General features: G+C 62.6%; 1 protein-coding gene across 4 annotated transcripts in view; it reads right to left on the reverse strand.

Moving 5' to 3' along the window:
- The window catches only part of L1CAM (L1 cell adhesion molecule), a 43,015-nt gene extending 19,787 nt beyond the window's left edge, over nt 1–23,228 (reverse strand). For 2 of the 4 annotated variants that reach the window (XM_072920430.1, XM_072920428.1), the window contains exons 1-14: nt 23,104–23,228; nt 19,900–19,994; nt 19,132–19,146; nt 18,592–18,697; nt 16,790–17,016; nt 13,757–13,879; nt 11,012–11,182; nt 9,695–9,806; nt 8,885–9,069; nt 7,900–8,031; nt 6,350–6,493; nt 3,434–3,545; nt 2,179–2,345; nt 196–355 (exon numbers count right to left, since the gene is read on the reverse strand). In XM_072920430.1, the coding sequence (XP_072776531.1) occupies nt 196–355; nt 2,179–2,345; nt 3,434–3,545; nt 6,350–6,493; nt 7,900–8,031; nt 8,885–9,069; nt 9,695–9,806; nt 11,012–11,182; nt 13,757–13,879; nt 16,790–17,016; nt 18,592–18,697; nt 19,132–19,146; nt 19,900–19,994; nt 23,104–23,162 (1,808 nt within the window). In that variant the 5' untranslated portion in view covers nt 23,163–23,228. Of the gene's footprint in view, nt 1–195; nt 356–2,178; nt 2,346–3,433; nt 3,546–6,349; nt 6,494–7,899; nt 8,032–8,884; nt 9,070–9,694; nt 9,807–11,011; nt 11,183–11,751; nt 11,786–13,756; nt 13,880–14,946; nt 15,218–16,789; nt 17,017–18,591; nt 18,698–19,131; nt 19,147–19,899; nt 19,995–23,103 lie in introns of those variants that run through there. The other 2 variants (XM_072920429.1, XM_072920431.1) reach the window with 2 other exon arrangements.
- Between the last annotated feature and the right edge of the window lie 332 nt (nt 23,229–23,560).

Below are 23,560 nucleotides of genomic sequence, written 5' to 3' on the forward strand. Positions count from 1 at the left end.
CCCATCCTGGGACCCCCAAATCCCCCCAAATCCCCCCCAAACCCTGCCAGGACCCCCTGTATCCCCCCCAAACCCATTCTGGGACCCCCCAAACCCTGCCAGAAACCCCCAAATCCCCCCCAAACCCATCCTGGGACCCCCAAATCCCCCCCAAACCCATCCTGGGACCCCCCAGATCCCCCCGGCCCCCCTCACTTGTCGCTGTCGGGGCTCTCCAGCACGGGGGTCCCGTCCCGCAGCCACAGGACCCCGCGGGGCTCCAGGCCGGGGTCGAAGGTGGCCCGGCAGGTGAAGGTCACGGTCTCGCCCTTCTTGGCCGTCACGCTCTGGGGGGGCACCTCGATCCGGGTGGCCGCTGGGGGGGGGGGACAACGGGGTGATTTGGGGGTCTGGGGGCGTCCTGGAGGGGCTTGGGGGGGTCCTGGAGGGGTTTGGGGGGGTCCTGGAGGGGTCTGGGGGGGTCCTGGAGGGGTCTGGGGGGGTCCTGGAGGGGATTGGAGGGGTCCTGGAGGGGTCTGGGGGCGTCCTGGAGGGGTTTGGGGGGGTCCTGGAGGGGTTTGGGGGGGATCTGTGGGGTTCTGGAAGGGTTTAGGGGGGCAGCTCAATCCAGGTGGCCGCTGGGTGAGGGGGGAGCGGGGTGATTTGGGGGTCTGGGGGTGTTTGGGGGGTCCCAGGAAAGGTTTGGGGGTCCTAGAAGGGATTTGGGGGAATTTGGGGGGGTCCTAGAAGGGATTTGGGGGAATTTGGGGGGTCCTAGAAGGGATTTGGGGGAATTTGGGGGGGTCCTAGAAGGGATTTGGGGGAATTTGGGGGGTCCTGGAATGGATTTGGGGGGGATTTGTGGGGTTCTGGAAGGTTCTGGGGGGCACTTTGATCTGGGTGGCTGCTGGGTGAGGGGGAGCGGGGTGATTTGGGGGTCTGGGGTGTCCTGGAGGGGTTTGGGGGGTCCTGGAGGGGTTTGGGGGGGTCCTGGAGGGGTTTGGGGGTGTCCTGGAGGAGTTTTGGGGGGATTTGTGGGGTTTTGGAAAGGCTCAGGAAACCTTGGACAGGCTCGGGGGGTCCCAGGCTGGACTCGGGGGTCTCTGTCTGGACTTGGGGGTCCCTGCCTGGACTCAGGGGTCCCTGGATGGATTTGGGGGTCTCTGTCTGGACTCGGGGGTCCCTGGCTGAGCTCGGGGGGTCCCGGGGGTCTCTGTCTGGACTTGGGGGTCCCTGTCTGGACTGGGGGTCCCTGTCTGGACTCGGGGGTCTCTGTCTGGACTGGGGGTCCCTGTCTGGACTCGGGGGGTCCCGGGGGTCTCTGTCTGGACTTGGGGGTCCCTGTCTGGACTGGGGGTCCCTGGCTGTGGTTGGGGGTCTCTGTCTGGACTCGGGGGTCCTGGACCAGGCTCAGGGGGTCCCGGGGGTCTCTGGCTGGACTCGGGGGTCCCTGTCTGGGCTCAGGGGGTCCCGGGGGTCTCTGGCTGGACTCGGGGGTCCCTGGCTGGGTTTAGGGGTCCCTGGCTGGACTGGGGGTCCCTGTCTGGACTGGGGGTCTCTGGCTGAGCTCAGGGGTCCCTGTCTGGACTCGGGGGTCTCTGTCTGGACTCGGGGGTCCCTGGCTGAGCTCAGGGGGTCCCGGGGGTCCCTGTCTGGACTCGGGGGTCCCTGGCTGGATTCAGGGGGTCTCTGTCTGGACTGGGGGTCCCTGTCTGGACTTGGGGGGGTCCCGGACTGAGCTCAGGGGTCCCTGTCTGGACTCGGGGGGTCCCTGTCTGGACTTGGGGGTCTCTGTCTGGACTCGGGGGGTCCCGGGGGTCTCTGTCTGGACTGGGGGTCTCTGGCTGGACTCGGGGGGTCCCTCGCTGAGCTCAGAGGTCCCTGGCTGGACTGGGGGGTCCCGGGGGTCCCTGTCTGGACTCGGGGGGTCCCTGCCTGGACTCGGGGGGTCCCGGGGGTCCCTGCCTGGGCTCGGGGGTCCCTGCCTGGACTCGGGGGTCCCGGACCAGGCTCAGGGGGTCCCGGGGGTCCCTGTCTGGACTGGGGGTCCCTGTCTGGACTCGGGGGGTCCCTGGCTGTGCTCAGGGGTCCCGGGCTGAGCTCAGGGGGTCTCTGGCTGGACTCGGGGGTCCCGGGGGTCCCTGTCTGGACTGGGGGGTCCCGGGGGTCCCTGCCTGGACTGGGGTGGGGGTCCCTCACCTCGGACGTCCAGGCGGGCGCTGACGCTGGCGTTGCTGTGGGCGTTGTGGGCGCGGCAGGTGAAGACCCCCGAGTCCCCCCGCGCCGCGGGGCCGAGCCGCAGGGAGCCGTTGGTGAAGGCGAAGGCGCGATCGTCCTGCAGGGCCGGCTCCAGCGCCGGGCTCAGCCTGGGGAGGGGTTTGGGGGGTCCTCGCTGGGGTTTGGGGGTCCTCGGTGGGGTTTGGGGGTCCTCGCTGGGGTTTGGGGGGTCCTCGGTGGGGTTTGGGGGGTCCTCGGTGGGGTTTGGGGGTCCTCGCTGGGGTTTGGGGGTCCTCGCTGGGGTTTGGGGAGTCCTCGGTGGGGTCTGGGGGGTCCTCAGCACGTTTTGGGGATCCTCAGCAGGTTTTGGGGAGGTTTGGGGGGTCCTCAGCGGGTTTTGAGGGGTCCTCAGCACGTTTTGGGGAGGTTTGGGGGGTCCTCAGCAGGTCTTGGGGAGGTTTGGGGGTCCTCAGTGGGTTTTGGGGGATCCTCAGCGGGTTTTGGGGAGGTTTGGGGGGTCCTCAGCACGTTTTGGGGGGTCCTCAGCAGGTTTTGGGGAGGTTTGGGGGGTCCTCAGCAGGTTTTGGGGAGGTTTGGGGGGTCCCCGGTGGGGTTTGGGGGGTCCTCAGCAGGTTTTGGGGGGTCCTCAGCAGGTTTTGGGGAGGTCTGGGGGGTCCTAAGCAGGTTTTGGGGAGGTTTGGGGGGTCCCCGGTGGGGTTTGGGGGGTCCTCAGCAGGTTTTGGGGGGTCCTCAGCAGGTTTTGGGGAGGTCTGGGGGGTCCTCAGTGGGTTTTGGGGGGTCCTCAGCGGGTTTTGGGGGAGTTTGGGGGGTCCTCAGCACGTTTTGGGGGATCCTCAGCAGGTTTTGGGGGAGGTTTGGGGGGTCCTCAGCGGGTTTTGGGGGGTCCTCAGCAGGTTTTGGGGAGGTTTGGGGGGTCCTCAGTGGGTTTTGGGGAGGTTTGGGGGGTCCTCAGTGGGTTTTGATCAGATTTGGGTGGGAACTGATCAGATTTGGGTGGGATTGATCAGATTTGGGTGGGATTGATCAGATTTGGGGGGGACTGATCAGATTTGGGTGGGAACTGATCAGATTTGGGGGGGATTTGATCAGATTTGGGTGGGAACTGATCAGATTTCGGGGGGACTGATCAGATTTGGGTGGGATTGATCAGATTTGGGGGGCACTGATCAGATTTGGGGGCACTGATCAGATCTGGGGGGTTTGGGGGGGGTCTCACCACTCCACGGTGGGCGCGGGGGCGCCGAAGGCCCGGCAGTGCAGAAACGCCGTTTGGTTCTCCACCACGGCGTAGAGCGCCGAGTCCGGCGTCAGGATCTGCACCGGCAGCTCTGGGGGGGCTCGGGGGTCAGGGACCCCCCAGGACCCCAAAATCCATCCCCGGGGTCCCAAAATCCATCCCCAGGACCCCAAAATCCATCCCTGGGGTCACAAAATCCATCCCCAGGACCCCAAAATCCATCCCCGGGACCCCAAAATCCATCCCTGGGGTCACAAAATCCATCCCCAGAACCCCAAAATCCATCCCTGGGGTCCCAAATGTACACCCTGAGATCCCAAAATTCATCCCCAGGACCCCAAAATCCATCCCTGGGGTCCCAAAATCCATCCCAGGGGTCCCAAAATCCATCCCCAGAACCCCAAAATCCATCCCTGGGGTCCCAAAATCCATCCCTGGGGTCCCAAAATCCATCCCCAGGACCCCAAAATCCATCCCCGGGGTCAAAAATCCATCCCTGGGGTCCCAAAATCCATCCCCAGAACCCCAAAATCCATCCCTGGGGTCCCAAAATCCATCCCAGGGGTCCCAAAATCCATCCCTGGGGTCCCAAAATCCATCCCTGGGGTCCCAAAATCCATCCCTGGGGTCCCAAAATCCATTCCCAGGGTCCCAAAATCCATCCCTGGGGTCCCAAAATCCATCCCTGGGGTCCCAAAATCCATCCCCAGGACCCCAAAATCCATCCCCAGGACCCCAAAATCCATCCCTGGGGTCCCAAATACATCCCCAGAACCCCAAAATCCATCCCCAGGGTCCAAAATCCATCCCCGGGACCCCAAAATCCATCCCTGGGGTCCCAAAATCCATCCCCAGGACCCCAAAATCCATCCCTGGGGTCCCAAAATCCATCCCCAGAACCCCAAAATCCATCCCCAGGGTCCCAAAATCCATCCCTGGGGTCCCAAAATCCATCCCAGGGGTCCCAAAATCCATCCCCAGGGTCCCAAAATCCATCCCCAGGACCCCAAAATCCATCCCTGGGGTCCCAAAATCCATCCCCAGGACCCCAAAATCCATCCCTGGGATCCTAAAATCCATCCCAGGGGCCCCAAAATCCATCCCCAGGACCCCAAAATCCATCCCCAGGACCCCAAAATCCATCCTCAGGACCCCAAAATCCATCCTCAGGGTCCAAAATCCATCCCTGGGACCCCAAAATCCATCCCCGGGGTCCCAAAATCCATCCCCGGGGTCCCAAATGTACACCCTGAGATCCCAAAATCCATCCCTGGGGTCCCAAAATCCATCCCCAGGACCCCAAAATCCATCCCTGGGGTCCCAAAATCCATCCCCAGGGTCCAAAATCCATCCCCAGGACCCCAAAATCCATCCCCAGCGTCCCAAAATCCATCCCCAGGATGCCAAAATCCATCCCTGGGGTCCCACAATCCATCCCCAGAACCCCAAAATCCATCCCCGGGGTCCCAAAATCCATCCCCAGGACTCCAAAATCCATCCCCAGGACCCCAAAATCCATCCTTGGGGGTCCAAAATCCATCCCCAGGACCCCAAAATCCATCCCTGGGGTCCAAAATCCATCCCCAGAACCCCAAAATCCATCCCTGGGGTCCCAAAATCCATCCCTGGGGTCCCAAAATCCATCCCTGGGGTCCCAAAATCCATCCCCGGGGTCCAAAATCCATCCCCGGGGTCCCAAAATCCATCCCCAGGACCCCAAAATCCATCCCTGGGATCCCAAAATCCATCCCCAGGGTCCAAAATCCATCCCTGGGACCCCAAAATCCATCCCAGGGGTCCCAAAATCCATCCCTGGGGTCCCAAAATCCATCCCCAGGACCCCAAAATCCATCCCTGGGGTCCCAAAATCCATCCCCAGAACCCCAAAATCCATCCCTGGGGTCCCAAAATCCATCCCTGGGATCCCAAAATCCATCCCCAGGGTCCCAAAATCCATTCCCAGGGTCCCAAAATCCATCCCTGGGGTCCCAAAATCCATCCCCGGGGTCCCAAAATCCATCCCCAGGACCCCAAAATCCATCCCCAGGACCCCAAAATCCATCCCTGGGGAGGTCCCAGGGGTCCTATGGGGGATTGAGCAGATTTTGGGGGGTTTTGGGGGGATATTGAGCAGATTTGGGGGGATTTTGTGGGATCCTGGGTGGGTTTGGGGGCTTTGGGTGTTTGGGGGGATATTTAGCAGATTTTAGGGGGAATTTGGGGGGATATTGAGCAGATTTGGGGGGATTTTGTGGGATCCTGAGTGGGTTTGGGGGGATATTGAGGAGATTTTGGGGGGATTTGGAGCAGATTTTGGGGGGATTTGGAGCAGATTTGGGGGGATATTGAGCAGATTTTGGGGGTTTTGGGGGGATACTGAGCAGATTTTGGGGGTTTTGTGGGGATATTGAGCAGATTTTGGGGGATTTTGTGGGGAATACTGAGCAGATTTTGGGGGTTTTGGTGGTTTTGGGGATTTTGGGGGAATACTGAGCAGATTTTGGGGGTTTTGGGGATTTTGTGGGGGATACTGAGCAGATTTTGGGGGGTTTTGTGGGGATATTGAGCAGATTTTGGGGGTTTTGGGGGTTTTGGGGATTTTGGGGGGATACTGAGCAGATTTTGGGGGTTTTGGGGGTTTTGTGGGGATATTGAGCAGATTTTGGGGGGATTTGGAGCAGATTTGGGGGGATATTGAGCAGATTTTGGGGGTTTTGGGGGGATACTGAGCAGATTTTGGGGGTATTGGGATTTTGGGGATTTTGGGGGAATACTGAGCAGATTTTGGGGGGTTTTGGGGGGATACTGAGCAGATTTTGGGGGTTTTGGGGGTTTTGGGGGGTTTTGTGGGGATACTGAGCAGATTTTGGGGATTTTGGGGTTTGGGGTACCCACCCACGACGTAGACGAAGGCGTTGGCCAGGAGCCGCCCGTGGCTGTTGGTGGCCTCGCACTGGGCCACCATGGAGTCGTTGGGCTCCAGGCGGGACAGGATCAGCGCCCCGTCCCGGAGAGCGCGGCGCCCCGAGGGGGGCAGCTCTGGGGGGACACCGACAGCGTCCCTGGGGACACCGGAACCCACCCAGGGACACAAAAACCATCCCTGGGGACACCGAGAGCGTCCCTGGGGACGCGGGAACCAACCCCGGGGACACAAAAACCATCCCTGGGGACACCGACAGCGTCCCTGGGGACACCGGAACCCAGCCAGGGGACACAAAAACCATCCCTGGGGACACAAAAACCATCCCCGGGGACACAAAACCCATCCCTGGGGACACCGAGAGCGTCCCTGGGGACACGGGAACCCACCCAGGGACACAAAAACCATCCCTGGGGACACCGACAGCGTCCCTGGGGACACGGGAACCCACCCAGGGACACCGAAACCCACCCAGGGACACAAAAACCATCCCTGGGGACACCAAAACCATCCCCAGGGACACCGAGAGCGTCCCTGGGGACACCAAAACCATCCCCGGGACACAAAAACCATCCCTGGGGACACCGAGAGCGTCCCTGGGGACACCAAAACCAACCCAGAGACACCAAAACCCCATCGAGGGACACCAAAACACGTCCAGAGACACTGAAATCCCATCCAGGGACACCAAAATCATCCCTGGGGACACTGGAACCATCCCCGGGGACACAAAAAACATCCCTGGGGACACCGAAACCCATCCAGGGACACCGAAACCATCCCTGGGGACACCGAAACCCAGCCAGGGACACCAAAATCATCCCTGGGGACACCGAGAGCGTCCCTGGGGTCACCGGAACCCAGCCAGGGACACCAAAATCCCATCCAGGGACACTGAAATCCAGCCAGGGACACCGAGAGCGTCCCTGGGGACACAGGAACCGTCCCTGGGGACACAAAAACCATCCCTGGGGACACCGACAGCGTCCCTGGGGACACCAGAACCAACCCAGGGACACCAAAATCCCACCCAGGGACACCAAAACTATCCCTGGGGACACCGAGAGCGTCCCTGGGGACACGGGAACCATCCCCGGGACACAAAAACCATCCCTGGGGACACCGAGAGCGTCCCTGGGGACACGGGAACCCACCCAGGGGACACAAAAACCATCCCTGGGGACACTGAAATCATCCCTGGGGACACCGGAACCATCCCAGAGACACCAAAACCCCATCAAGGGACACCAAAACACGTCCAGAGACACTGAAATCCCATCCAGGGACCCCGAAACCATCCCTGGGGACACAAAAACCAACCCAGGGACACCAAAATCCCATCCAGGGACAACAAAACCCCCCAAACTGCTTCCCCCACCCCCTCCCCAGCCCCCCCAGAGCCCCCCGAGCCCCCCAAGCCACCCCAAACCCCCCCCAGAGCCCCCCCAAATCCCCCCCCAAACCCCCCCCGAGCCCCCCAAACCACCCCCCAAGCCCCCCGAGCCCCCCCCCAGCCCCCTACCCTCGATGGGGACGCCGTTGATGCTCCAGCTGAGTTGGGGTCGGGGTTTGCCGCCCACCTGACAGTCCAAACGCGCCGTCTCACCGGGGCCGAACACGCCGCTCTGCGGCCGGCGCAGCCAGTAGGGCGCCGCTGGGGGGGGAGCACTCCCAGTATATCCCAGTATGGCCCAGTATGGCCCAGTGCCCATCCCAGTGCTGCCCAGTGCTGCCCCGGTACATCCCAGTACATCCCAGTACATCCCAGTACATCCCAGTCCCGCTCTGCGGCCGGCGCAGCCAGTAGGGCGCCGCTGGGGGGGGACACTCATCCCAGTATATCCCAGTGCCTCCCAGTATGGCCCAGTGCCCATCCCAGTACTGCCCCGGTACATCCCAGTATGGCCCAGTACATCCCAGTCCTGCTCTGCGGCCGGCGCAGCCAGTAGGGCGCCGCTGGGGATGGAGCACTCCCAGTATGGCCCAGTACATCCCAGTATGGCCCAGTATGGCCCAGTATGGCCCAGTGCCCATCCCAGTGCTGCCCCGGTACATCCCAGTACATCCCAGTACATCCCAGTCCCGCTCTGCGGCCAGCGCAGCCAGTAGGGCGCCGCTGGGGACAGGGACACTCATCCCAGTACATCCCAGTACCTCCCAGTATGGCCCAGTGCCCCCCCAGTACCCATCCCACTACATCCCAGTTTATCCCAGTCTGTCCCAGTTTATCCCAGTTTATCCCAGTTTATCCCAGTTACCCTGCACGGTGACCTGGTGCCCGCGCTGTGCCGTGCCCAGAGCTCCCAGTCTGTCCCAGTTTGTCCCAGTTTGCCCCAGTTACCCTGCACGGTGACCCGGTGCCCGCGCCGTGCCGTGCCCAGAGCTCCCAGTTTATCCCAGTTTGTCCCAGTTTGTCCCAGTTACCCTGCACGGTGACCCGGTGCCCGCGCCGTGCCGTGCCCAGAGCTCCCAGTTTATCCCAGTTTGTCCCAGTTTGTCCCAGTTACCCTGCACGGTGACCCGGTGCCCGCGCCGCGCCGTGCCGTGCCCGTTGCTCGCCGCGCACTCGTAGTCGCCGTCGTCGGCCTCGCTGACCTCGCGCAGCCGCAGAGTTTTGTTGAAATTGTCCAAAACCGCCCGGCCCGGCGGCAGCGGCGCGTTCAGGCGGCGCCACGACACCCAGGGCGTGGGGCTGGGCGAGAAGGGGTTAAACGGGGGTGAGACTGGGGCTAAACTGGGGTTAAACTGGGGCTAAACTGGGGCTAAACTGGGATAATCCCTGAGACCCCCAGGATAACCCCCGGGCCAGTTCAGCCGGCGCCACGACACCCAGGGCGTGGGGCTGGGCGAGAAGGGGTTAAACTGGGTGAGACTGGGGTTAAACTGGGGCTAAACTGGGGCTAAACTGGGGTTAAACTGGGACAGAACCGGGATAACCCCCGGGCCAGTTCAGCAGCGCCACGACAACCAGGGCGTGGGGCTGGGGGATAGAACCGGGATAGAACCAGGATAGAACTGGGATTAAACCGGGATAGAACCGGGATTAAACCGGGATAGAACCAGGACACCCCTGGGACCCCCCACCCAACATCCCCCCAGCCCCTCCTGGACCCCCCCAGGCCCCCCAAGGACCCCCTGGACCCCCCCAGAGCCCTCTGGATCCCCTGAGATCCCCCACGGGACCCCCCAGACCCACCCAAGACCCACCCAGGACCCCCCAATACCCGCCCCAGACCCACCCAGGACCCCCCCCAGACCCACCCAGGACCCCCCAGACCCCCCAATCCCCCCCCGGACCCCCCGAGCCCCCCACTCACAGCCCCTCGGCGATGCACTCCAGCACCAGCGTCTCCCCCCGCAGCGCCACCACCGTGGGTTGGGGGTCCCTGGGGACCACCAGGCGGGGCCGGCGGGACTGCACCGAGTTACCTGGGGGGAGGGGTTAGAGACCCCCCAAATCCTGGGGATCCCCCCCACAAATCCCCCCAATTCATGGGGATCCCCCCCGGAGCCCCCCAAATCCTGGGGATTCCCCCCAGAACCCCCCAGATCCTGGGGATCCCCCCACAGCCACCCAATTCATGGGGATCCCCCCTCAAATCCCCCCGGAGCCCCCCAAATCCTGGGGATCCCCCCCCCCAAATCCCCTCCAGAGCCCCATAATTCCCCCCCCACAGCCCCTCAATTCCTGGGGATCCCCCCCAAATCCCTCCCAGGACCCCCAAATTCCTAAGGATTTGGGGTTTTGGGGTCCCCTAAAAGAGGACTTGGGAGTTCAGGGATCCCCTAAAGGGGGGTTTGGGGTCCCCTGAAGGCGGATTTGGGATTTTGGGCTCCCCTAAAAGCAGATTTGGGGTTCTGGGGTCCCCTAATGGTGGATTTGGGGTTCTCTAAAGGCGTATTTGGGGTTTTGGGATCCGCTGAAAGAGGATTTGGGGTTTTCTAAAGGTGGATTTCGGGTTTTGGGATCCCCTGAAAGAGGATCTGGGGTCCCTAAAGGCGGATTTGGGGTTTTGGGATCCGTTGAAAGAGGATCTGGGGTCCCTAAAGGAGGATTTGTGGTCCCTAAAGGCGGATTTGGGGTTTTGGGATCCCCTGAAGGTGGATTTTGGGTCCCTAAAGGCGGATCTGGGGTCCCTAAAGGCCGATTTGGGGTTTTGGGATCCCCTAAAGGCGGATTTGGGATCCCCTAAAGGCGGATTTGGGGTCCCTGAAGGCGGATTTGGGGTCCCTGAAGGCGGATCTGGGGTCCCTACAGGAGGATTTGGGGTCCCTAAAGGCAGATTTGGGGTCCCTAAAGGCAGATTTGGGGTCCCTAAAGGCAGATTTGGGGTCCCTAAAGGCAGATTTGGGGTTTTGGGATCCCCTAAAGGCGGATTTTGGGTCCCTAAAGGCGGATTTGGGGTCCCTAAAGGCGGATTTGGGGTTTTGGGATCCCCTAAAGGCGGATTTGGGGTCCCTAAAGGCGGATCTGGGGTCCCTAAAGGAGGATTTGGGGTCCCTAAAGGCGGATTTGGGGTTCTGGGATCCCCTGAAGGCGGATCTGGGGTCCCTGAAGGCGGATTTGTGATCCCTAAAGGCGGATTTGGGGTTCTGGGCCCCCCAGAAGCGCTGTGGGGGTTTGGGGTGCTCACTGGGGGTGACGCGCAGGTCCAGCGGCTCCTTCTGGATGATGGTGCGGGGCCCCAGGTAATGCGCGTGGCAGATGTAGTCGGGGTGGCTGTCCCCGACCTGGGCGTTGGCGAAGTACAGGAACCCGTCCTGGCCCATGCTGACCCGGGCGTCCTGCGCGATGTGCACGATGCCTGGGGGGGAAAAACCCCAAAAGTGACCCCAAAACTGACCCTAAACCTGCCCCATGCTGACCCGGGGTCAGGGCATCCCTAAAACCTGACCCCAAACCTGCCCCGTGCTGACCCGGGCGTCCTGAGCGATGTGCACGATCCCTGCAACACAGAAACCCCAAAAGTGACCCCAAAACTGACCCCAAACCTGACCCAAAACTGCCCTAATACAGCCCTGGGCGTCCTGAGCGATGTGCACGATCCCTGGGGAAAAAACCCAAAAGTGACCCCAAAACTGACCCCAAACCTGCCCCGGGGTCAGGGCATCCCTAAAACCTGACCCCAAACCTGACCCTAAAACTGACCCTAAAACTGACCCCAAACCTGACCCCAAACCTGCCCCATGCTGACCCGGGCGTCCTGAGCAATGTGCACAATCCCTGGGGAAAAAACCCCAAAAGTGACCCCAAAACTGACCCCAAAACTGACCCAAAACCTGACTCTAAACCTGACCCCAAAATTGTCCTGTGCTGACCCCAAAACTGACCCCAAACCTGACCCTAAACCTGACCCTAAAACTGACCCCAAACCTGACCCGGGCGTCCTGAGCAATGTGCACGATGCCTGGGGAAAAAACCCCAAAAGTGACCCCAAAAGTGACCCCAAACCTGCCCCGGGGTCAGGGCATCCCTAAAACCTGACCCCAAACCTGCCCCAAAACCTGACTCTAAACCTGACCCCAAAATTGTCCTGTGCTGACCCCAAAACTGACCCCAAAACTGACCCCAAACCTGACCCTAAAACTGACCCCAAACCTGCCCTGGGCGTCCTGAGCAATGTGCACGATCCCTGGGGAAAAAACCCTAAAAGTGACCCCAAAACTGACCCTAAATCTGTCCCAAACCTGCCCCGTGCTGACCCGGGCGTCCTGAGCGATGTGCACGATCCCTGGGGGAAAAAACCCCAAAAGTGACCCCAAAACTGACCCTAAATCTGTCCCAAACCTGCCCCGTGCTGACCCGGGCGTCCTGCGCGATGTGCACGATGCCTGGGCGGGAAAAACCCCATAAGTGACCCCAAAACTGACCCCAAACCTGACCCAAACCTGACCCTAAAACTGACCCTAAAACTGACCCCAAAACTGACCCCAAACCTGCCCCATGCTGACCCGGGCGTCCTGCGCGATGTGCACGATCCCTGGGGAAAAAAACCCAAAAGTGACCCCAAAACTGACCCCAAACCTGCCCCGTGCTGACCCGGGCGTCCTGCGCGATGTGCACGATGCCTGGGCGGGAAAAACCCCAAAAGTGACCCCAAAAGTGACCCCAAACTTGACCCAAAACCTGACCCTAAACCTGACCCTAAAACTGTCCTGTGCTGACCCCAAAACCTGACCCCAAACCTGACGCAGGCGTCCTGAGCGATGTGCACGATGCCTGGGGAAAAAACCCCAAAAGTGACCCTAAAACTGACCCTAAAACTGACCCCAAACCTGCCCCGTGCTGACCCGGGTGTCCTGCACGATGTGCACGATCCCTGGGCAGGAAAACCCCAAAACTGACCCCAAAAGTGACCCCAAAAGTGACCCCAAACCTGACCGAAACCTGACCCCATGCTGACCCGGGCGTCCTACGCGATGTGCACGATGCCTGGGGGGGAAAAACCCCAAAAGTGACCCCAAAAGTGACCCCAAACCTGCCCCGGGGTCAGGGCATCCCTAAAACCTGACCCCAAACCTGCCCCATGCTGACCCGGGCGTCCTGCACGATCCCTGGGGAAAAAAAACCCCAAAACTGACCCCAAACCTGACCCTAAAACTGACCCCAAACCTGACCCTAAAACTGACCCCAAACCTGCCCCGTGCTGACCCGGGCGTCCTGCGCGATGTGCACGATGCCTGGGGGAAAAACCCCAAACCTGACCCCAAAACTGACCCCAAAACTGACCCAAAACCTGACCCTAAACCTGACCCCAAACCTGCCCCTAAAACTGACCCCAAACCTGACCCCAAACCTGACCCTAAAACTGACCCCAAACCTGACTCTAAACCTGACCCCAAAATTGTCCTGTGCTGACCCCAAAACTGACCCTAAACCTGACCCCAAACCTGCCCCATGCTGATGCGGGCATCCTGCACAATGTGCACGATGCCTGAGCAGGGAAACCCCAAAAGTGACCCCAAAAGTGACCCTAAAACTGCCGTGTGCTGACCCCAAACCGGACCCCAAACCTGACCCCAAACCGGCCCCGGGTCAGGGGATCCCCAAAACCCGACCGAGGTGTGGGGGGATTATGGGGGTGCAGAGGGGTCGGAGGGGATTTGGAGGTTCAGGGGGGAATTTGGGGTTCAGGGAGGATTTTGGGGGTGCAGGGGAGGATTTTGGGGGATTCAGGGGAGGATTTTGGGGGATTCAGGGAGGATTTTGGGGGATTCAGGGAGGATTTTGGGGATTCAGGGGAGGATTTTGGGGGTACAGGGGAGGATTTGGGGCTCAGGGAGGATTTTGGGGATTCAGGGGAGGATTTTGGGGCTCAGGGAGGATTTTGGGGTACAGCAGGTTCGGGGTGCCCCCCGCCCCAGCCCCGCTCACTCACGGCTGTTGAGCCAGTAGATCTTGGGGGGCACGGCGCTTTTCGGGGGGTCGCAGGGCAGCACCACGGGGTCCCCCTCCTCCACCTGCACCGGGGTCACCTTCTCCTTGGGCCACTGCGGCGTGTCTGGGGGGACAGCGGCTGGGGCACCCCGAAACTCACGGGCACCCCAAAACCCACCCGGGGACCCCAGAACCAGACAGGAGCCCCAAAACCCCAAAAACCCACAGGGACCCCAAAAACAGGAGCCCCAAAAACCCCAAAAACCCACAGGGACCCCAAAAACAGGAGCCCCAAAAACCCCAAAAACCCACAGGGAGCCCAAAAACAGGAGCACCAAAAACCCCAAAAACCCACAGGGACCCCAAAAACAGGAACCACGAAAACCCACGGGGACCCCAAAAACAGGAGCGCCACACACAGACAGGCACCCCGAAACCCACAGGGACCCCAAAAACAGGAACGCCAAACACAGACAGGCACCCCAAAACCCACAGGGACCCAAAAACCCACAGGGACCCCAAAAACAGGAACCACGAAAACCCATGGGGACCCCAAAAACAGGAACCATGAAAACCCATAGGGACCCCAAAAACCCACAGGGACCCCAAAAACAGGAACCCCAAAATTAGACAGGCACCCCAAACACAGACAGGCACCACAAAAACCCACAGGGACCCCAAAAAGAGGAACCCCAAACACAACAAAAGGCAGCCCAAAAACCCACAGGGACCCCAAAAACAGGAACTCCAAAATTAGACAGACACCCCAAACATAGACAGGCACCACAAAAACCCACAGGGACCCCAAAAACAGGAACCCCAAAATCAGACAGGCACCACAAAAACCCACAGGGACCCCAGAAACAGGAACTCCAAAATTAGACAGGCACCCCAGAAACCCACAGGGACCCCCAAATACAGCCAGGGACCCCAAAAACGGGAACTTCAAAAATGGACAGGGCATCCAGAAACAGGCACCCCAAAAACCAACAGGGACCCCAAAACCCGACAGGGACCCCAAAACCCGACAGGGACCCCCCGCGCTGGGGGCTTCCCCTACCCCCCAAACCCTCCAGGGACCCCAAATCCACCGGGAACCCCAAAACCAGCCAGGCACTCCTGCGCTGGCCCCGAGGGGGTTGGGAGGATTTTGGGGTTATTTAGGGGATTTTTGGGGTTTTTGGGGTTCACTCTCGGCGATGACGCGGCTCTCCCAGGACAGCGCGGTGCCTGGGGTTATGTGGGGTTATTTTGGGGTGGATTTGGGATATTTTGGGGTGGATTTGGGGGATTTTGGGGCTCACTCTCAGCGATGACGCGGCTCTCGGAGGACAGCGCGGTGCCGGGGGTTATGTGGGGTTATTTTGGGGTGAATTTGGGGGATTTTGGGCTCACTCTCGGCGATGACGCGGCTCTCCCAGGACAGCGCGGTGCCTGGGGTTATGTGGGGTTATTTGGGGTTATTTTGGGGTTATTTTGGGGTGAATTCGGGGGATTTTGGGGCTCACTCTCGGCGATGACGCGGCTCTCGGAGGACAGCGCGGTGCCTGGGGTTATGTGGGGTTATTTTGGGGTTATTTTGGGGTGAATTCGGGGGATTTTGGGCTCACTCTCGGCGATGACGCGGCTCTCGGAGGACAGTGCGGTGCCGGGGGTTATGTGGGGTTATTTTGGGGTGGATTTGGGATATTTTGGGGTGAATTTGGGATATTTTGGGGCTCACTCTCGGCAATGACGCGGCTCTCCCAGGACAGCGCGGTGCCTGGGGTTATGTGGGGTTATTTTGGGGTGGATTTAGGGGATTTTTGGGGTTTTTGGGGTTCACTCTCGGTGATGACGCAGCTCTTGGGGAACAGCGCAGTGCCTGGGGTTATTTGGGGTTCTTTTGGGGTGAATTTGGGGGGTTTTGGGGCTCACTCTCGGCGATGACGCGGCTCTCGGAGGACAGCGCGGTGCCTGGGGTTATTTGGGGTTATTTTGGGGTTATTTGGGGTTATTTTGGGGTGGATTCAGGGGATTTTGGGGCTCACTCTCGGCGATGACGCGGCTCTCGGAGGACAGCGCGGTGCCTGGGGTTATGTGGGGTTATTTTGGGGTGGATTTGGGATATTTTGGGGTGAATTTGGGGGTTTTTTGGGGCTCACTCTCGGCGATGACGCGGCTCTCCCAGGACAGCGCGGTGCCTGGGGTTATGTGGGGTTATTTTGGGGTGAATTTGGGGGATTTTGGGGCTCACTCTCGGCGATGACGCGGCTCTCCCAGGACAGCGCGGTGCCGGGGGTTATGTGGGGTTATTTTGGGGTGGATTTGGGATATTTTGGGGTGAATTCAGGGGATTTTGGGCTCACTCTCGGCGATGACGCGGCTCTCCCAGGACAGCGCGGTGCCGGGGGTTATGTGGGGATATTTTGGGGTGGATTTGGGATATTTTGGGGTGAATTTGGGGTTTTTTGGGGCTCACTCTCGGCGATGACGCGGCTCTCCCAGGACAGCGCGGTGCCTGGGGTTATGTGGGGTTATTTTGGGGTGAATTTGGGATATTTTGGGGCTCACTCTCGGCGATGACGCGGCTCTCCCAGGACAGCGCGGTGCCTGGGGTTATGTGGGGCTATTTTGGGGTGAATTCAGGGGATTTTGGGGCTCACTCTCGGCGATGACGCGGCTCTCGGAGGACAGCGCGGTGCCTGGGGTTATGTGGGGTTATTTTGGGGTTATTTTGGGGTGAATTTGGGATATTTTGGGGCTCACTCTCGGCGATGACGCGGCTCTCCCAGGACAGCGCGGTGCCTGGGGTTATTTTGGGGTGGATTCAGGGGATTTTGGGGTTTTTTGGGGCTCACTCTCGGCGATGACGCGGCTCTCCCAGGACAGCGTGGTGCCTGGGGTTATGTGGGGTTATTTTGGGGTGAATTTGGGGGATTTTGGGGCTCACTCTCGGCGATGACGCGGCTCTCCCAGGACAGCGCGGTGCCTGGGGTTATGTGGGGTTATGTGGGGTTATTTTGGGGTGAATTTGGGGGATTTTGGGGCTCACTCTCGGCGATGACGCGGCTCTCCCAGGACAGCGCGGTGCCCAGCGCGTTGCTGGCGGCGCAGCGGAACCGGCCCTGCAGCCGCCCGGCCAGGGTGGCGTTGATGACCAATGTCCCCCCCCCGGGGGACACCGAGACCCCCGCGAGCTCCGGGGGCGCCGGGCCCGGGGACGGCGACGGGAACGGGGACGGGGACGGGAACGGGAGACCCTCACGGGTCCAGCGGTACCTGCGGGACAGAGACGGGCACGGCTGGGGACAGGGACAGGGACAGGGGGACGGGGACAGGGGGGGACGGGGGGACAGGGACAGCGGGACAGGGACAGAGGGACAGGGACAGAGGGACAGGGACAGAGGGACAGGGACAGGGGGACAGGGGGACAGGGACAGAGGGACAGGGACAGAGGGACAGGGGGGGACAGAGGGACAGGGGGACAGGGACAGAGGGACAGGGACAGGGGGACAGGGACAGGAACGGGGACAGAGGGACAGGGACAGAGGGACAGGGGGACATGGGACAGGGGGACAGGGACAGGGGGACAGGGACAGGGACAGAGGGACAGGGACAGAGGGACAGGGGGACAGGGACAGAGGGACAGGGACAGAGGGACAGGGGGGACATGGGGGGACAGGGACAGGGGGACACGGGGGACACGGGGGGACATGGGGGGACAGGGGGACAGGGACAGGGGGACAGGGACAGAGGGACACGGGGGACAGGGGGGGACAGGGGGACATGGGGGACACGGGGGACAGGGACGGGGACAGAGGGACGGGGGGGGACACGGGGGGGACACAGGAACAGTGACAGAGGGACAGTGGGACACAGGGGGACAGGGGGACATGGGGGGACAGGGACAGTGACAGGCTGGAGGGACAGCGGGACACGGGGGGGACCAGGACAGTGACAGTGGGACTCAGGGGACACGGGGGGACAGCAGGACACGATGGGGACACAGTGCCAGTGACAGAGGCTGGGGGGACAGTGAGGGGACAGGGGGACACGGGGGACACGGAGGGGACATGGGGGGACACAAGGACAGCGGCTGCAGGGACAGCGGGACAGTGGAGGGGACAGGGGTGACACAGGTGACAGGGTGGCACTGGGGAGGTGACAGGGGTGACACAGGTGACTGGGTGGCACAGAGGTGACACAGGTGACACAGGGGAGGTGACAGGGGTGGCACTGGGGAGGTGACACAGGTGACAGGGTGGCACAGGTGACACGGTGGCCCTGGGGAGGTGACAGGGGTGACACAGGTGACAGGGTGGCACTGGGGAGGTGACAGGGGTGACACAGGTGACAGGGTGGCACAGAGGTGACACAGGTGACACTGGGGAGGTGACACAGGTGGCACAGGTGACAGGGTGGCACTTGGGGTGGCACTGGGGAGGTGACAGGGGTGACACAGGTGACACAGGTGACACAGGGGAGGTGACACAGGTGGCACAGGGGACACGGTGGCACTGGGGAGGTGACACAGGGGAGGTGATACTGGGGAGGTAACAGGGGTGGCACAGAGGTGACAGGGGTGGCACCGGGGAGATGACAGGGGTGACACAGGGGAGGTGACACAGGTGACACAGGTGACACAGGTGACACGGGTGACACAGGTGACACAGGGGAGGTGACACAGGTGACAGGGTGGCACAGAGGTGACGAGGTGGCACTGGGGAGGTGACAGGGGTGACACAGGTGACAGGGTGGCCCTGGGGAGGTGACACAGGTGACACAGGTGACACAGGTGACACGGGTGACACGGTGGCACCGGGGAGGTGACAGGGGTGACAGGGTGGCACTCACTCCGGCGGGGGGTTGCCGCTGGCCGCGCACTTGAGCACGACGTCGTCGCTGGGGAACACCACGAGCTGCTCCGGCGGCTGCTCCGTCAGCTCCGGCGGCTGCTGGACTGGGGGGCACGGCTGGGACCGGCCCCGCGCCCCCAAACCCACCGGGACACCCCGAAACAGCCCGAAAACACCCCGAAACAGCCCAAAACAGCCCAAAAACACCCCAAAACAGCCCAAAACAGCCCAAAAACACCCCCAAAACAGCCCAAAACAGCCCAAAAACACCCCAAAACCAAACCAAAAACACACCAAAACCAGCCGGAACCTCCCCAAAACACCCTGAAACACCCCAAAACCCACAGGGACACCCCAAAACACCCCAAAATATCCTGAAACCTACCAGGACCTCCCCAAAACCCCCCAAAACACACCGGGAACACCCCAAACCCCCCCAAAACCCACAGGAACCTCACCAAAAACACCCCCAAACCCACCGGGACCTCCCCAAATCCCCCCGGGACCCCCCCAAATCCCCCCGGCCCCCCAAACTCACGTTCGTGCAGCGAATCTGCACCGTCCGGGGGGGCACGGGGGGAGAGACACGGCGTGAGTGGGGAGGGGGCTTCAAGGGGGGGGGAGGGGTCGTGCAAGGGGGGAGGGGTCGTGCAATGTGGGGGGGGGGGTCTTAAAAATGGGGGGGGAAAAAGGGGTCGGGATAAGGGGAAGGGGAATTTGGGGAGGGGTCTCCATGCTGGGGAGGCTAAATTGAGGGGGGGTCTCCATTGGGGGGGGTGGAGCGAGGATCAGGGGTTAAATTGAGGGGGGGGTCTCTATGCCATTTTTTGGGGAGGGTCTCCATGCCTTTTTTTGGGGGGGGGTCTCCATGCCTTTTTGAGGGGGGGGGCTCCATGCCGTTTTTAGGGGAGGGGTCTCCATGCCGTTTTTTTGGGGGGGGGGCTCCATGCCGTTTTTAGGGGGGGGGGAGCTCCATGCCTTTTTTGGGGAGGGGGCTCCATGCCTTTTTTGGGGGGGGTCTCCATGCCTTTTTGAGGGGGGTCTCAATGCCTTTTTTTTTGGGGGGGGGTCTCCATGCCTTTTTGGGGGGGGTCTCCATGCCGTTTTTAGGGGAGGGGGCGTGTCCATGCCGTTTTTAGGGGAGGGGGCTCCATGCCGTTTTTTGGGGGGGGTCTCCATGCCGTTTTTAGGGGAGGGGTCTCCATGCACGGATACCGGGGGGGGGGTGGGGTCGTGTGTAACCCCTCCCCGCGCCCCCCCCTCCCCTCGCGGCTCGCCCCCTCCCCAAATCGCGCCCCCCACTCACACTCGGGGGGGATGACGATGGCGCGGCCGCGCCCCCCCCCCAGCAGCAGCAGCAGCAGCGGGACGAGGCCGAACCCGCGGGGCAGCGCCATGGCCCTGGGGGGGGGAGGGGCGTGGGGGCACATTTGGGGAGGGGTCTCCACCCCCTCTGAGCCCTCATGGCCCCCCCACCCCTAAAACCCCCCCCTCCCTCCCCCCTCTCCATTGTGTGGCGGCCCCGCCGTCCCCTCCCCCCCCCCGGTGCGGATGCGCCCGTTTCCATGGCAACGGCGGATGAGGGGACCTGTCACCTTGGCTGCGACCCCCCCCCACCCGCGACCCCCCCCCACAATACCCCGGGCTGCCCCTCCCCCACCCCCCCACAGCCGCCGAGCGCCGCCCCCCCCCCCAATTCAGCACCACGGACAGGGACGGGCCCGAAATCCCCAAAAAAACCCCAAAATCCCCCCAAAACCCCCCCCCACCAAAATCTGGGACCCCCCCCGAGGGTTTGGGACCCCCAGAACCACCCGGGGGGGGCACAGAGGTCTGGAGACCCCCCCCAAAACCCCCCCGGTGCAGCCGGGGCTTCCCCCAACCCCCTCCCTGCGCGACCCCCGACCCCCCCTCACCCCAAAACCCCCCCGGGGGGGTCCGGAGCTGCGGGGACCCCCCCCCAAAACCCCCCGGGGGGGTCCGGAGCTGCGGGGACCCCCCAAAACCCCCCCAAAACCCCCCACCCCCCCCAGGCGGTGCCGGCCCCGCCCTTCCCGGGAGGAGCCGCCGATCCCGGGGACCCCCCCCGACCCCCGCCCCAAAATCCCGGAAGGATTTGGGACCCCCCCCCCCCCCGTCCCTCCCCTCCCCCCATCAGCCCCGGAAGGATTTGGGGCCCCCCCGGGGGAATTGGGGCCCCCCCGGCCCCACCCGGCCGGAAGCGGGGGCGGCCCCATGGAACAAGGAGCCCCTTGTGGACCCCAAATTCCTGAGGGGGGGGGCGGAGACGGCGGTGGGGTGACCCCCCCGCCCCTCCCCCACCCTAAACGTGCGGACCCCCCCCAAAAAAACCCCCAAAATCCCCCCCAGGTGATGCGGGGGGGGAGGGGCGGGCACCTGTAGGGAAATGAGGGGGGGAGGGGAGGGGGAGAACGGGGATTGCCCCTCCCCCACCCCACCGGGACCCCCCCCCCGGCCCCGAGGGCCACCCCTCCCCCCATCCCCCCCCGGCCCCACCCATCTGTTGGACACGGAGACCCCCGAGACCCCCCCGGGCTGGTGGGGACCCCCCCCCAAAATCTGTCCCCGCAGAGCCCCCCCGGAGCCCCCTCCCCCCACGGGCTGGGCCCTATGGAGACCCCAAAACGGCCCCGAAACCGCCCCTAAATCACCCCCGGCCCCCTCCCCAAAATGGTCTCTGGCCCCCTCCCCAAAACGGCCCCAAACTCACCCCAAAACGGCCCCAAAACTGTCCCGAGACCCCTCCCCAAAACGGCCCCAAACCCGCCCCAAAACGGCCCCAAACCCGCCCCAAAACGGCCCCAAACCAGCCCCAAAACGGCCCCAAAACTGTCCCGAGACCCCTCCCCAAAAACGCCCCAAACGGCCCCAAAACATCCCAGACCCCCCCAAAACCCCCCCAGGATCCCTTAAACCCCTCCAGGATCCCCCAAATCCATCCAGGAGCCCCCCAAACCCCCCCAGGACCCCCAAACCCCCCAGGCCCGGCCCCTCTGCTCCTCCCCCCACTATAGGGCCCCTATGGGGCTGTTTGGAGCCCCCCAGACCCCCCGAGGCAGCCCCAAATTCCTCCTTTGCCTCGGCCTGACCCTACAGAGCCCCTATGGAACCACCTGTGCCCCCAACCCACCCTATAGAACCCCTATGGAACCCCCTGTGCCCCCGTCCCACCCTATAGAATTATCTGACCCCACAGAACCACCTGTGCCCCCAACCCACCCTATAGAACCCCTATAGAATTATCTGACCCCACAGAACCACCTGTGCCCCCATCCCACCCTATAGAGCCCCTATGGAACCACCTGTGCCCCCATCCCACCCTATAGAGCCCCCATAGAACCACCTGTACCTGTCACACCGACCCTATAAAGCCCCTATAGGATCTCCTGGCCCCATAGAACCACCTGTGCCCCCCATCCCACCCTATAGACTCCCTACGGAACCACCTGTGCCCCCATCCCACCCTATAGAACCCCTATAGAACCCCCTGACTCCATAGAACCACCTGTGCCCCAGGTCTGACCCTATAGAACCACCTGTGTGCGCACCCCATCCCGCCCTATAGAGCCCCTAGAGATGCACCTGCCCTATAGAACCACCTGTACCTGTCCGCCGGACCCTATAGAGCCCCTATAGACCCCCCTGTGCCCCCATCCCACCCCATAGATCCACCTGTGCCCCCGTCCCACCCTATAGATCCACCTGTGCCCCCGTCCCACCCTATAGAGCCCCTATAGACCCACCTGTGCCCCCATCCCACCCTATAGACCCACCTGTGCCCCCGTCCCACCCTATAGATCCACCTGTGCCCCCATCCCACCCCATAGACCCACCTGTGCCTCTGCCCAGCCCCACAGAGACCCCATAGACCCCCCCCCCACCTCGATCGGACCCTATAGACACCCCCAGCCCCACCCGTACCTGTGCCCAGCCCTATAGGGACCCTATAGAGACCCCCCAGCCCCACCTGTGCCCCACATAAACACCTCCCAGCCCCGCCCCCAGAAGCCCCCCGACCCCTCCTCGATGCCAATCCCCGCCCCACACAGACCCTATAGATCCCCTATAGATCCCCTTTACCCTCCCCGGCCCCACAGACCCCTCCCCAAACGCCAAACCCCCCCAGCCCCATTTCCACCCCCCAGCCCCACCTCCACCCCCTCCCACCCCCCAATAACGCCCCCAGCCCCCCTAAACCCCCCCAGCCCTATAGAGACCCTATAGCTGCCCCTAAACCCCTCTAGAAACCCCCCAAGGACGCCCCCAGCCCCATTTCACCCCCAGACCCCCCCAAATCTCCCCCAGCCCCACCTTTCCCCCATCCCCACCCCCTCAGCGCAGCCCCCCGGGACCCTCCCGGAGCCGCTCCCCGCGCTCGGCGCCGCCCGGCCCGAGACCCGCGGAGCCCTCGGGGCGCCCCTGGGTGCCGGGGACCCCCCGGGACCCCCGGGACCCCCCCCAAATCGCGGCGGAGCCCCCCGGGCCGTACCTGCTCCCGCCGCTCCCGCCGCTCCCGGCGCGGGGCTGCGGCTGCCGCGGGGCTGACATAATCCGCCCGCAGGCCACGCCCCCTCGGCCCGGCCACGCCCACCGACCACGCCCATCAATGGGACACGCCCATCAACTGGCCACGCCCACCGGCCACGCCCTGGGTGGGGGGAAAGGGAAACATTGGGGGGGCGATTTGGGGTGAGACCCCCGATTTGGGGGGGGTGAGACCCCAAATTTGGGGTGAGACCCCCGATTTGGGGGGGTTTGGGGGTGAGACCCCCGATTTGGGGGGATTTGGGACGCGATTTGGGGGTGAGATCCCAAATTTGGGGTGAGACCCCCGATTTGGGGGGGTTTGGGTCGTGATTTGGGGGCGAGACCCTAAATTTGGGGGGGTTTGGGGATGAGACCCGATTTGGGGGGGGTTGGGACGCGATTTGGGGGTGAGACCCCCC

The sequence above is a fragment of the Taeniopygia guttata genome, chromosome 31 (assembly GCF_048771995.1).
Source record: "Taeniopygia guttata chromosome 31, bTaeGut7.mat, whole genome shotgun sequence".
Lineage (NCBI taxonomy): Eukaryota > Metazoa > Chordata > Aves > Passeriformes > Estrildidae > Taeniopygia > Taeniopygia guttata.